General features: G+C 43.0%; 1 protein-coding gene across 1 annotated transcript in view; it reads right to left on the bottom strand.

The window, feature by feature from the left end:
* Positions 1–15,175, bottom strand: part of ZZEF1 (zinc finger ZZ-type and EF-hand domain containing 1) — a 112,158-nt gene that overhangs the window by 19,059 nt on the left and 77,924 nt on the right. Inside the window, exons 35-42 of the mRNA XM_065896625.1 lie at positions 13,558–13,723; positions 12,353–12,615; positions 10,686–10,843; positions 6,307–6,457; positions 4,755–4,894; positions 4,143–4,420; positions 2,914–3,088; positions 2,306–2,438 (exon numbers count right to left, since the gene is read on the bottom strand). Coding sequence (XP_065752697.1) covers positions 2,306–2,438; positions 2,914–3,088; positions 4,143–4,420; positions 4,755–4,894; positions 6,307–6,457; positions 10,686–10,843; positions 12,353–12,615; positions 13,558–13,723 — 1,464 coding nt within the window. The remainder of the gene's footprint in view (positions 1–2,305; positions 2,439–2,913; positions 3,089–4,142; positions 4,421–4,754; positions 4,895–6,306; positions 6,458–10,685; positions 10,844–12,352; positions 12,616–13,557; positions 13,724–15,175) is intronic.

Below are 15,175 nucleotides of genomic sequence, written 5' to 3' on the forward strand. Positions count from 1 at the left end.
CTATCTACACTTGAAATGTAAAGACACAGGGAGGTTAAAGCAAAAGAATAGAAAAAGATGCATCATGCAAATGTTAGTAACAACAACAACAAAAAAGCTAGAGAGGCTACCTAAATATTAAAGTAGATTTCAGAACACGGAATATTATTAGGGTTATAAAGGAACGTTTCATAATGAAATGAGAAACAGACCATACACGCAATTATAGCTGGATACCTCAACATTCCTTTCTCAGTAATTGTTAGAACAAATAGACAAAAAATCAGTAAGAGTATAGAAGACTTGAACAGCACTGTCAAATGACTTGATCTCAATGATATCTATAGGACACTCTACCAACAACACAGTATATGCATTTTTTTTCAAGTGCACATGGAATCTTATTTGAAACAGACTAAATTTTTGACCATAAAACAAATTGCAGTAATCTAATAGGACTGAAATCATTCATACTATGTTCTCTGACCACAACTTGCAATCAATAACAGAAAGGTATCTGGAATACCCCCAAATATTTGGAAATTAAACAACAAAATTTTAAATAATCACAGAAGAAAGAAAAAAATCACAAGATGAATAGAAAATACTCTGACCTGAATGAAAATGATAACACAACATATCAAAAATTATGGATGTGGATAAAGCCACACCTAACAGGAAATTCACAGCATTAAAATGCTTCTATCGACAAAAAAAGAAAGGTCTCAAATCAGTGACTTAGACTTCCACTTTAAGAAACCAGAAAAAGAAAAAAGAGCAAATTAAACTCAAAGTAAGAAGAAATAAGGAAATTAATAATGGAAAGATAGAAATCAATAAAAGAGAAAACAGATAGAGAAAAATCAATGAAACCAAAAGCTGATCCTTGGCAAAGATCCAATAAATTGAAAACCAAAAGCTGGTCCTTGGCAAAGATCCAATAAATTGATAAATCTCTGGCTAGCCTATGAAACAAAAAAGAAAAGATACAAATTACCAAAACCAGGGATGAGAAGAGGCATCTGATACCCCGTGTGAAATTCAGAGAAATTAAAGATCTACATTTTATAAGACCCAAATTTATCCCATAAGTGAATGGAGAGATATACCATGCTCCCAAGTCAAAAGACTCAGTATTGGTAAGATGTCAATTCTCCCCAAATGGATCTATAGATTCAATACAATGCCAATCAAAAGTCCAGCAGGGGGACTTCCCTGGTGGTCCAGTGGCTAAGCCTTTGTGCTCTCAATGCAGGGGGCTCGGATTCGATCCCTGGTCAGGGAACTAGATCCCACATGCATGCCACAATTCAGAGTTCACATGTCCCAGCTGAAAGGACTCTGCTTGTCACAACTAATGATCCCGAATGCCACAATGAAAGAACCGAATGCCACAACTAAGACTCGGTGCAGCCAAAATAAAAATAAACAAATAAGTATTAATAAAAAAAAAAGTCCAACAGGTTCTTTAATAGAAACTGACAAGCTGATTCTAAAATTATACAGAAAGACAAAGGAACTAGACTAGCCAACAATTCTGAAGAATAACAAAGTTGGAGAACCTGATTTCAATACTCAGGAGAAATCTACAACAGTCAAGACAATGTGGTATTTGGGTAAGGACAGATATATAGATTAATGGAACATAACAGAATCCACAAATAGACACAAACATACATGGGTCAATTAATTTTCACAAAGTTGCCAAGATAATTCAATGAAGAAAGAACAGTCTGTTCAACAAATGGTCGTAGAACAATGGGACAGTCACATGCAAAGAAACAAACAAATAAATAAATAAGCCTTGACCTTTACATTGCACAGTACACAAAAATAGCATAGACAGTGCCTAGTGCTGAAGCTGAATGATAAAGCAGATTATTTCAAGAGCAGACCTGGGCACATAATGATGTACCTTCACTGTTCTATTGATGAAACAAAATGGAAAGTGACATGAATGCCAATACAATTATGTGAAGTTATTTTACAGTCCTGTAGCCACCTGACTCCATCATATATTTAAATTACCCATTAGAAAACATGACACTGGCAAATGAAAAGAGTTAATGTTCAGAACCTGAACATCTAGCCAACTCAAAAACACAGAGCCATGTACACAAAATAACAGTGTGGAAAGGGCCTTCAAAGTGATTCCAATTCAACCACATCACTTCAGAGACAAGCAAAAAGAAGTTCGCGGAGCTATAACTTGTTTTTTTAAAAATTCACATGCAGGGGAAGAACCAAGATATCTTAACTGATTTTAGGGTATACAGAGATTGGACAATTGTCTCTCATTCTTAGAAAAAATAATTATGCTTGGGACCTGTTTTCCTCTTCCGGGTTTTGACGTTGACGATCACAGCCCTGTTCTTCTCAGTAAAGTGCTTCAAGATGATCACATTATGTGGTTCGTTGGCATTATCCATATAAACACAGCGGGTCCCTGCGCAGAGGACCTAAACATGACACAGAGAGAAAAGGCAACTCAGCAGCATATAGAGCACAGTGCCTTTTGCTTGTGCCGCTGACTTCAACAAGCACTCAAGGACAGGGTTCTTCCCATCTCTAAGTCCAGGGCCTGGCACAGAATTGGTTTAAGTGCTTGCTGGATAAAGCCATGTTTTCACAGTCCCCTTCGTCCCAACCAGTTGAGAGACGTGAAGAGTAGAAATGAGATCAAGATGAATGCCAAAGTGAACAAGTGTACTTTGAAGTTCTCTGTAATTTAACATATTACAGTTACCCATTATTCAAAGCCAAGAAAATGAATCAAATGGCTAAAACTGTTAAAAATGCAAGTTGAACAAACCATCCCATAATCTTGAAAATATACCCATACTGTAAAGGCAAATTATACAACTAAAGAAAAAAACTTCCAAAGATATACGCCGTGCACGTGATGAAGAGGAGGCCAGGCCTTCAGTGGCGTACCTGGGGGAAGCCGACCAGCACCAGCAGCGTGAAGATGTTGGTGTGCTTCAGCTGGAAGGGCAGCTGCTTGATGCAGTGGTCTGTGAAGGTGGCAATGACGTCACGCCACAGGGGGGCGCTGTTGAGTGACCGCAGGATCTCCGCCATGGAGCAGGCCCAGTCCAAGCCCACGCGGCTAGAAGGCAAGAGCTCCATTAGATGGCAGCGCAGAGGCTCCAAATTCAACTCATCAGGTCGCCACACTCAAAGGCAGACCCAGAAGCATGCCAATGAGCCATTCATGATATTAATTTAGAAACTACCAGAATGTTAGACAACTCTTTATCTCATCAGGAGCCTACTCCTCTATTCTTTTTTTCTTTAAATCATGAACACATTGTTGTGCTTTATGAAATGATTTGTCTTCACTGGTTGATATGATCACATTGTACTCCCTCACTCCCATTTTGGTTGTTGTTAATGTAGTGATTTTAAAACTGTAAACCCTCCTTGATTTCCTGGAATAAATGTAGTCAAAAAAAAAAAACAAAAAAACTACCAGAATGATGCTTTTCATATAATGTAAGTGTGTGTGGGGGGGATATCAAGATTTGTTACTTACATACTCAAGTCTACAGCTATGCTTTTAAAAATCTCTATAAAAGGTCACGCACCATGTGCACTTGTGCACACTCACATTCACGTACAGAAAAAAACGCACAGGAAATATATGCTAAAATAGCACCAGGGAGTTCCCTGGTGGCCTAGTGGTTAGGATCCTGGGCTTTCACTGCCATGGCCCGGGTTCAGTCCCTGGTCAGGGAGCTGAGATCCTGCAAGCAGTGTGGTGGCAGTGGGGAGAATAAAACAGCACCAGATGCATTGATGTGGTACAAGGCAAGGTGATTTTTCCCCCTCATTTCGGTTTTCCAAATTTGGTATTGTGATTATGTTACTTTTATATAATGAAAATAGATCTATTTTCTTCAACCCCAAAGCCTACACTTATTACTCTCAGGAAAGAACCAACCAGAATATATATCACCAGAGAGTGCCCAGACTGCACAGCTGTCTTAATGTGGGTTTTAAGCGCAGTTTTAATGTCGGTTGACAGTGTTGCTAATAAAACAAATTCCACTCTCACAAAAGATCCCTAGACAAGAGCAGGGAAGCACGCTGAAATTAATCAACAGCCAGATCACTGACCTAAGTAAATGAACACCAAGGTGGGGCACAGTGAGGGTGGCTACCTGTCCAGACACACAGCTCCCAGGCTAAAGAGCAGGTGGGTGGTCTTCCAGCCATCTGGCACAATGGAACTGTCCCCTGCTGCAAACAGGTTGTGTTTCGCTGAGAGGACCTTGGTCACTGCGGCATCTACCTCCACTGGTGAAAGGCGGATGATTAACTGGCCGAGAAGACCCAGGGTGAGGTGATACGTTTCATTCAGGTGGCCTGCATTTGAGATGACGACCTGGAACATGAGTGGGAGCACGTGCTCCAGGTCTATCAGGGGGACTGTGGGATCCTGTCGAGAGAGGAGAAGAATGTGTTCAATACAAAAATCTATGTAACCACACCAACTAAACACTCCATCTCCTTCATATATTATTTATAACTGGCCTGGTGCCAAAGGAATTATGCAGTGTCTTTCACAAATGGCTTAGGGACAATCGACTGTGAAATAAACATTCTCAGGTATCATCTTACAATCCTACTTGTAATTTATAATCCTACCCCAGGGATACACAGATGACTGCAATTAACAGTTAATTTCAGTATATGGCTTTCCAAAAATTTTTTCTATGCATAACACTACCCACCCCACCCCCCCTTTTTTTAAATGCCAATTTGTCTCTTACCGAGTTTAAGGGAGGTAACATGGCTGCTAATAATCCCAAAATCCTCTTCTGGGAACACTCAGCGAACACCTGCTCAGGGCTTGGAGTAACTGCCTTTTCCTCGATGGGCTTCTGAGATGATGCTTCTGAATTTTCAGCATCTGAGTTGTAAAACACCAAGCTTTCAGATTTTGCCAGGTTCTATATGTGTATGAAGAGGCAAGTAAACCACTGCACTGTTCCTGTGCCACTACAGAATCAAGCTGGGACTTTAAAAACCTATTGCTGAACACGTCTTACTCAAGGAGGTCTGTCCTGATCACCCTGGTTTAAGGTTGAGCCTGCCCTCCGATCTCTCCCAACCCCTCTGCGCTCTCCATTCCCCTGCTCTTTTGCGCTCATGGCATTTAATTACCTTTTAACACACCACATTATTTGATATTGATTGTTCACCCTCTGGCTTCCCTTCTAGATTTTTGTTTTTTTCAATGATGTATCACAAACACCTAGAAATGTTTCTGGAGCACAGCAGCTATTCAATAAATACTCGATGGATGAATAAACTGTATGTGAACCAGGATGCTGCTCCTCAGATGGAATCAGACCAGAGTGGATTTTGATGACCTGGATTGACATGGAGTCAAACTGTTTTCTGGACCTTAGAATTATAGGCCCTGCAGAGATAAGCGTCAGCCCCATCTGAGAGCTGGCCCCACGGACGGTGCAGGATGCCGGCGCTCACCCCTGCCTGTCACAGAGCGGCCGTGTGGGGAGGATCCCGCCTCCCCGAGCCGTCCTGGACTGGGCTGACATCGCTGCCGCGCTCCTTCTGCCCACAGCACTCCCACTCCTGGCTCCTCAGTTGCCCTGAAACAGCCCTGACCTTGCGCTGCCATCCCCAGCAGGTGTCCGAGGGCCTCCACAGCAGAGTGCACAGCCCCTCTCCACTTCCACCTTCCAGTGCTCCACTCCCTCCCTACACACCTGCCCCCCAAGGGACTGCCTGGATTCTCTGGGGGTTCCCACTCTGGGGCCTTTCTTTGCTAGTGTAGTTCTTTCTGCCCTGAATGCCCTTCCCCCCAGTAGATCTCAGCACATTGAAGGTCCCGTGCAGGCCTTATTTACAAGGGCTTTACACTGACACAACCTGTTCCAGCTACACACCCATCACCGCTAACACCCATTTGGGCCTCCCTCCTGGACAGAATCACATCCCAGCTCAAATCAGTTACACACACCTTTGTCTTAAACCCTCCCAGACTGTCAGCACTGTGAGGGCAGGAGCTATGTGTCTATCTGTCTGACTTGGTCCCTGTTTCAACCCCAGGGCCTAGCACAGTGCTTGGCACATAGAAGGCACTCAGTAAATTAGGGAATAAACAAGGTAGGAAAGCAGGCAAGATGAAGAAAAGGTGACTTTCAAAGTGTTATCAGTACCATCTGATGCAGAACTGAGAAACCATGCAGCCTTGGGTGCTAGCCAATTTTAAATTGTGTGCGAGGAATAAGTCAGGGACGGGTATGCATGCACTTTAAGATGAAAGAGATCAAGGTACTGTCAAAGAGTCTTCACCTGAAAGCGCTGTAGGTGCACAGGCATCCGCAGGTGAGTCTGAAATCTGCGTCTGGCAGGAAGGACCCTTCAGTAATGATGCAGCTCCCCCTGCCTTGCTCCTCTGCTTGCAGTCTAAAGGTCTGACTTCCTTAGGGGCATCCCTCTTCCCCTAAAAGCAAAACGGTGAGTGTAAAAGAATTAAGGTTTCTTTCTTAAAAAAGTTTACTTGTTAATCTAATACAACTTTTAAAATCACTAGCCAATCAGTCTTCACAAACAAAAATACTTTTGAATTAGAGAATGCCCCTCGTTTCTGATGATAAATCTGCACTCTAATTAAGACAGTAATCACTGCATCACATCCCCCCAACACTTTCCAAATGCCACTCTTGTCAGAGCCTGCAGTCACATAAGCAATGGCTCTGGTACAAACCTCTAACACATTCTATTTATCTTCCAGAAGCCAGGTATGGACAGTTCTTCTCTTGGGGAAAAAGAAAACAAAGGTGTGGATTTCCTTCTAGCACAGTAAGCTGACTTTACACCTTTGAGAATTCCATTTTGGCAGAGAGACTTATAAAGGGGGCCCTCATTGGAGCTGGGAGGGTTTTCTGGGCTCAGAAGTCTGGCAGTGAGCTGCCCACACTGGCAGGGTGACAGTCCTTGACCTGAATTTCCTTAGGAGTCACTCAGAGTCACCCCAAGAATCACCTGCACTCCCTGGGCCCTCAGGGTACTTTTCCTTGCTGTCACACAGGCTTATATGTGGAAACCAGGCCAGGCAGGAAGTCTTCTGTGCATGGTGGAGGCACCCTAGCTCCAAGGAGTCTGCGAAGGCAGGACACTTTGGAGCCAAAGATGGAGCGTTGTCCAACACTAAACACTCATGAGAAGATCCTGACATCTCCCAGCGGCAGCTGACTTATCCTCCCTTCTCCAGATACTGTAACCTCAACATCAATCCTACCCTCAACACCCCAAGAAGAAAGTGGCTATAAGATTGTCCAGGAGATTTGCCCGAAGCACACCACGGAACCAAGACACAGAATGGAACTTGAATCTAAGCTTGAAACTGATCACAGCACCAGTTCTGTTTGACCACAGGATGACTGGAGCTTTCTGAGGTTTGTGGTAACCCTGCATCGAGCAAGTCCATCAGCGACATTTTTACAACAATATACTTTTTTTTTTTTTTAATGTATTGGAATTTTTTTTTTTAACATCTTTATTGGGGTATAATTGCTTTACAATGGTGTGTTAGTTTCTGCTTTATAACAACAATATACTTTTTAAATTAAGGCATTCTCTGTATTGCCCAAGATACAGAAGAAGAAATGGAAATGGAAGAGAAAATGTGGGTGCTTGAAGAGTGGACTGGAAACTGGAGTACCATTTACTTGGCTGCCAACAATGAAAACATGGTAAGTGAAAATGGACCACTAAGGATGAACTTCTGCTTATTAACGAGTCATCCAAGGGTGACATTGGAGTCACCTTTTATCGAAGGGTTAATTGTACATGTCAAAGCTTCAGCCTCCTTGCAAAAAAAACCCGTGGCTATCTGGTTCAGCATGCTCTACTCATGAAAGGACTATTTATACACACTTCCTGATTGCAGGAAGGTATGTATTATTTTTCTAGTCAACATAAGTGAGGACGGCTTCATGACTTCCCTGACGATGGCACTTGCCAAAGGCCATGATCTGAGCCCTGAAGACTATGAGGTTTTCAAAGAAAAAAAAAGAAAATGGCTGTTCAAGTCAAAAATATCATTAAAGTCAGTGACACAGATACCTGCCCCCATGACACGAATTAGCGACTCCTCCCCCGTCCTCATGTCACTGTCGGTTTTTCCCTGTGTTAAGTCAGCTAACTGCTTTCTGCATTTGGAAGATAACACATCTACATCATGAATCAACACATTAACAGCTTCACCCACATGAAGACAAATGTGCCTTTACTTTCCACCGTGTCCCGTACCTTCTCTCTCTCCTATGAAGCTGAGATCCATAGACCTGACCTTTTTTCCCAGCTCTGTTCCTGACTTGTTTCTTGATCTTGGATTTCTCAATCTCTATGTAAGTTTAAATACAGTTATTTAATAGAAAAAAAAAAAGATTGTCCAAAAAGGGGACCGAGACTGGGAGAGCTACCTGCCTTGTTAAAAATGTACCCTCTGAAAAGATCTCCAACACTATACTCTCTGTACTATGTGGCCCTTTGTGGAAACAATATAATTCCAAAGTTCTGGCTAATAATGTTAGTCTTGATCTTCTTTCCTGTTATCACAGGACTCCAAAGAGCCACTGCAGTTGCACCACATGGCACTCAAGAGGGTCTCATTACTGGCCAGAGGCCGTTGTAGACAGATGATGTCTCTGGCTGAGACTGCTTTCTCAGTTGTTTAAAACAAAAAGTATCTCTAGACATTAGAGGGAAGGAGGGACAATACCCTTAATACAGCCTAGGATTGGCTAGAAATGTGCAGAAGTTCAAAAACAAGTGATTTGTACTCAGGGCTCAAATAGGATATGGTTCTTAGGGCCATTGTAGTGGGGACGTTTGGGTTCTGTTGTGGGCACAGTGTTGGAAACTGCAATTTGCTAGAGAGAAGACTAAGAGCCAGAGGCAGAGGCAGGGTACCCTGGGTATACCCAGCTGCTGATGGGAAGAAGACCCAAAAGGTAGGGACACCTCAGGAATAAAAATAATACCCTGGGAGATCCTTAGAAAAAGGCTGATTCCAGTCCCTAGGCAGGGAAAGCCTAAGATAAGCCTGAAACATCTTTTGTATCAAAAATTAAGAAAGTGCTCAAATAATAATGGAGACATATCAAAAGGACACAAAAGCCAGCTGGAAGTTTCCATTGGCCAAACACGGGACAATATGAGCAACAAAATAAGTAATAAAAAGTAAAAGATTTTAATTCATTGAATAAAAAAAATTCACCGAGTCCATTTTCATATAAATAAATGAATAAGTAGATACATGGGGAGCGCTGTGCTGATGGGTAGCATAAGATGCTGGGAGCTCACAAGAAGATACAATTATTCCCAGGCTCAAAGGTGAAGACAAGACTGCTGATTTATCCTGTCTCTGCTGATAACGTTCTTTCTGCCCCACCATAATCTGTGGGTGGGTACGATGCTGCCTGGAGAAGGGGTTTTGTGGTCAAAATAGGCTTGAAGGTTATTATGTCACTTGTCCTGTGCTGGCTCTCTGGCGGAATGAAGCTAATAGAATTTTCAAGTTTTTGCCAGCTACCTTTGCTTTTGCCTTCCTCTAAATGACAACAGGATCCCAGTGAGCTATAACCACCAAATGGGGATTCTCCACAACAGAGACAGAAGACAGAAACAGCAGCAGCTCTTGAGGCAAAGCCAGGGACATTTACAGCACCAACTCAAGCTTTGGAGGCAGCATCATGGAAGCTCTGCTTACTCTTCCACAGAACAATCTTAATGTCACGGTCACAGGTTCCACCTGGATCCAGGAAGGCTTTTCTTCTACTTACACAAGCATATGCAAACTACTCTAAACTACATATGTAAACTACTTGGTAAGTAGTAAGCAATTAGTATCACCTATTTGTTGGCTGAATATAAAAATAGTTTCACATATACAGTGTTCACCATAGGTCAGGAACCAATCTCTTTAGGTGCATAATCTTGTTCAATTCTTATAAAAACCACAGGAGGCAGGAAACAGGAGTAATTAACACTGACAGGGAACTTACTATGAACACTGCTTTTCTTAAAAAAATGTTTACTTATTTATCTATTTATTTATTTGGTTGTGTCGGGTCTCAGTTGCAGCATGTAGGATCTTCGTTGCTCCGTGAGGAAATCTTTGTTCCAGCGTGCAGGCTTTTCACTGTGGCATGCAGGCTCTTCAGCTGTGGCATGTGGGATCTTAGTTGCGGCATGCAGGATCTTAGTTGCGGCATGTGGGATCTTCGCTGCAGCATGCGGGATCTTAGTTGTGGCATGCAGGATCTTAGTTGCGGCATGCGGGATCTAGCTCCCCAACCAGGGATCGAACCCAGGCCCCCTGCACTGGGAGCATGGAGTCTTAACCACTGGACCATCAGGGAAGTTCCTGAACACTGTTTTAAGCACTTTATAGACATTAATTCAATGTATGTAATGCATGTAAATCCTCACAACAATCCTAAGGAATAGGTATTATCATTATTATCCTTCCATTTTTACCGACGAGAAAACCACAGTGAAGAGATTCGGGTGACGTGCCCAAGGTTTGACAGAGGATCTGCACCCAGGTAATCTGGGTCACGAGCCTATACCGTTAACCTCTGTGTTCCAGTCCCTCGTGTGAAAGCTCTGAGCTCACCTGTGATTCTGCCCAGGGAAGGACTGTTACTTACACTGCGGTGCACAAATGGGCCTGCATCGGCTGGCTCCACAGCAGCCTGGATGGCTTTTTTCTCTGGCTGCTCCTCTGATGTTTGGGTGGGCACAGCGACTGGTGGGGCCTGCTTTTCTGAAGTAGAGTCACCGTCTGGCAGTATACCAAGAAGAGCTAGAGCTTTAAGACCTACATGGGAAGCAAATAAGAGAATGGTTGCAAGTTTTATAATAAGGATTATTCTCTGCAAATGCCATAAATCACTTTGCTACTATATGAAAATACATGGCTGAGTTCTCCACGAACTGAACCAAAGAGTACTCCATCCAACCTTCCACCCTCCCACCCCCCTCGCCATGGCTGTCCAAATCTACTCAGCTCCTGATTTCAGACACCAGAAGTTTCGATAGTGGGGGATACTTGTACTTTATTAACAACAGAGGACAAAAGATACAATAGGATTGTCTGTTTAGAAAATCATAAACATTAAAATTTTGTAGTAACCCCAAACAGCCAGACTTCTAAATTTCCACTGGCAAATAGATAACAAAATAGCTCTGAAGTACTGGTATTACCCACCTGCTACTTCATCCAAGTCTGATTTCCCTAATGCTTATTAGAATGGGGAGTTAGTCCCTTATTCTGAAAGGAATTTAAATTTCTCAGAAGTTGAACATTCACATTATTTTTCTCCTTGGTACCCCTCAGTAGATTCAAAGTCATCTAGATATTTTATTAGTCAAACTTTTTTAAAAAAAATATTTATTTAAAATATTATAAATATTTTTAAAATATTTATTTAAAAACATTTATTTATTTAAAATATTTAAATAAATAAAATATTTATTAATTAAAATAAGTTTAAAATATTATTATATTTAAAATATATATTTTAAAATATTTATTTCTTTAAAAATATTTATTATATAAAATATTTATAACATAAATATTTTAAAAATATTTATTTGGCTGTGCCGGGCCTTAGTTGCGGCATGCAGGATCTTCGTTGCGGTGTGCAGGATCTTTAGTTGTGGCATGCGGGCTCTTAGTTGTGGCATGTGGGACCTAGTTCCCTGACCAGGGATCGAACCTGGGCCCCCTGCTTTGGGAGTGCAGAGTCTTAACCGCTGGACCACCAGGGAAGTCCCTAATCAAACTATTTTAGTTATAAATAGCTCTCATCTAGAACACAGTTGTGTGGAAGTAGATTTGCACTCCAGGTTAAAAAAAGGCTGCATTCCTTTGGCAAAGTTAAGTCTGGTGGATTCAAATACTAAATACTTCATCCCCGGACATCAAGAGTTTTAATTATTAATTTTTTTTACATCTTCATGAAATATTTTAGAGAAACTAAATGCTACTTTAATGCTGACATTTCTCTCAAATGAATCTGGGGATTTTTTTTAAGTATTTATTTGGCTGCACTGGGTCTTAGTTGCAGCATGTGGGATCTAGTTCCCCTACCAGGGATCGAAGCCGGGCCCCCTGCATTGGGAACATGCATTCTCACCCACTGGACCACCAGGGAAGTCCTGCATCTGGGGATTTAAAATTAGGTTCCACTCCAGGGTGAGCACCTCTTGTGGAAAACTGGGTTTTACTGCTTCTGAACTGAGCACTGCATTTCACTTCCACTGGGGCTGTTGCTTCACAAGCAGCTGAGGGGTGGTCTGGTTTCCATGCATGAGGAACAATTACCTTTTCCCTGGTGAGCCTTCATCAGACAGTCCCCGACGAGCTGCATGCACTGGCTCCGCAGGGTGGCAGCACTGCTGCGGGCCTGGGGATCCAGCTTTTCGCCATCCACGTCCTCGGCACTGGCCAGGTGGGTGCTATAGAGAGCCAGGGCGGCGAAGAGCAGCCAGGAGTAGTTGTGGATGTAGGGCTGGATGAGCCTCTGCCGGTCGCTGATCCGGATGGTCACCATCGGGTGGGCAGTGATACTGTGGGTAGGCAAGTGGCTGCAAAGGCAAGACATCTTTAAGGCCTACAGGCCTTTGTGAGCCCCCCAAAAGGGAGAATTGGGCCTCGGGACCACATGCACGGTCACAACTGGGCATCAGGTAGCTCTAAGACTGGTTATTTAAAATTTAAAGACAGGGCTTCCCTGGTGGCGCAATGGTTAAGAATCCGCCTGCCAATGCAGGGGACACAGGTTCAAGCCCTAGTCTGGGAAGATCCCACATGCCATGGAGCAACTAAGCCCGTGCGCCACAACGGCTGAGCCTGCGCTCTAGAGCCTGCGAGCCACAACTACTGAAGCCCACGCGCCTATAGCCTGTGCTCCGCAACAAGAGAAGTCACCGCAATGAGAAACCCGCGCACCGCAACGAAAGAGTAGCCCCTGCTCGCCACAACTAGAGAAAGCCCGCGCATAGCAACGAAGACCCAACGCAGCCAAAAATAAATAAATAAAATTATATTAAAAAAATTTTAAAGATGGGTATGGGCCCTCTCTTCAGAAAAGTGAACAAACACTGCACATTCCATTTTGGGATTTCACAATCCCCAGAAGACTGTCTATGGAAACCAGGTGAAGTAAGAATTCCTTATTGTGAAGTTTCGCAGGGTGTGGTTATAGCATTTTGGTAACATGAGAAAATGACCATAATCTTTAGAGACAGATATGAAGTATGCAGGAAGGAAATGATTTAAGGTCTGGAATTTGCTTTAAAATACTTTAACAAAGGAAAATTAAAAAAAAGAATAAGCTAAGCACACATAGCAAAATCTTCCTAATTGTTGAGTCTGGGTCATTGTTACATGAAGATTCATTGTACTACTCTCTTTACTTGTGGGTATGTTTGAAATTTTTTATAATGCAAGTTTTTTTTAATTATTAAAAAAAGGCAAAGGAATACATGAAGAAAAGTTTACCAGGCTAGAGGTCATCTGAGACATACCCATAGGAATATTTCTTGGCCGCATAGCATCCATAGCAAAGGTCAAAGTCATCGCACACATTGCAATTCATCCTCCGGCCTATGATCAAACCCTGGCAGTGGTCACACGTAAACTCCATGTTGACCATTTCGTGGTCATCTCCGTGGCCCTCAGGCTTCACCCCACCTGGGGGAAAAACAGCAGCGTGAGGTGAATTGGGCAAAGGGCTCTTAGAAGGGCTAGTTTCCAAACCCAAACCAACCCCAGAAGCAGGGTTGTTCCCAACAGATTGTTCTGGGCGTCATAGGCCACAGGAATCTTCTGGAGACCAAGGGTTCCCCAGGTGGCTCTTAGCATATGCACGATGTTCTTGGCATGGAACATCTTAGCAATGGTACCGTGCATGGACCTTGCTTTTCCAGAGCAATACGGAGTCTGATCAAACAGGTCACCAATCCCATCATGACCTCCATTTGGCAGCACAAGTCCACACACCAATCTGTGGGCTGTCTCCCGTGACCTCTCCTCTAACAAATATTGTTGTATTCTTAACAGGCACTGAGAAGTTATCAGGTATTTGCTCTTACTTTTTCATTCCCGAATCATAGATGAAAACAGACTCCATAACCACAGACCCACTGAGTGAGAAAGAATGTTAGTCACAGAAGAGACTGACAGCTCTGGTCTCCTTCTTACTCTGAGTCCAATGGGTCTCTGAGCCCCGTCATACACCCTGCTCAATGCTCCTTACCTCTGACCCACTTCAGTTCCCACTGCCAGAAACCCAGTCCAGGCACTAATCCCCTTGTCACTATTGTGATTGATTTCCTAAAGGAAACTCTTACATGGACAGAACCCCCTTTCTCTAGCACAGCTCTGGTCATGTTAACACCTTTCTTGAAAAACCTTCCCCACTGTCTGTAGACTCATTCAAATTCCTGAGCCTGGTATCTCTGGGTCCTACAGTCTGGACCCAACCTGTCTCAATCTATCACTCAGCGGCAGACACTGGAGAGTCTGTCTAAACACACTACATATGCTCACTCCTCTGTCCCTGGACCTGCTCAGCTTTGGATGATGACGCACTCTCCATGCTCCCTTCATCACCCGGTTCTAACTCTCTTCAAAGACGAGTTCATATCCCATCTCCTCCACACGCCTTCCTGCAATGGTAGCCTTCCCTACTTCTGAACTTTTCCAGAACAATCTGTACTGCTCATCTGTAACTCAGCATGTACACTCTTGTCCTGGAATATACATTTTGTGAGCAGGTCCAGTCTCCTGCTAAGACTATAAATGCTTCCAGAGCAGGGGCTGTATCTTATTCGACTGGGTGATGCACACAAAGAGCATTCAAATGCTTACTACTGACAACCTGCTTTATCTCAGCACCTACAAGTCAAGAGGATTCAAGACTTTCTGAAGTTTGCTTGTGTGTATTTTACTTCTTATAAACACTGCATGATTCAGAAGGCAAAATCATTTCCTGAAAACTCAACTGAATGTACATTCATTGGTGCTGAGTGTTTATCAAGTGCCTATACCCAGCAAGATAGAAGATGACAGCACATCACATAACAGAGCTCTGGAGTTTATCATTCAGTTGGGGAGATAAGGGTCATATTCGCCAACAAGTCA

Source organism: Phocoena phocoena, chromosome 19 (assembly GCF_963924675.1).
Source record: "Phocoena phocoena chromosome 19, mPhoPho1.1, whole genome shotgun sequence".
Taxonomy (NCBI): Eukaryota; Metazoa; Chordata; class Mammalia; order Artiodactyla; family Phocoenidae; genus Phocoena; species Phocoena phocoena.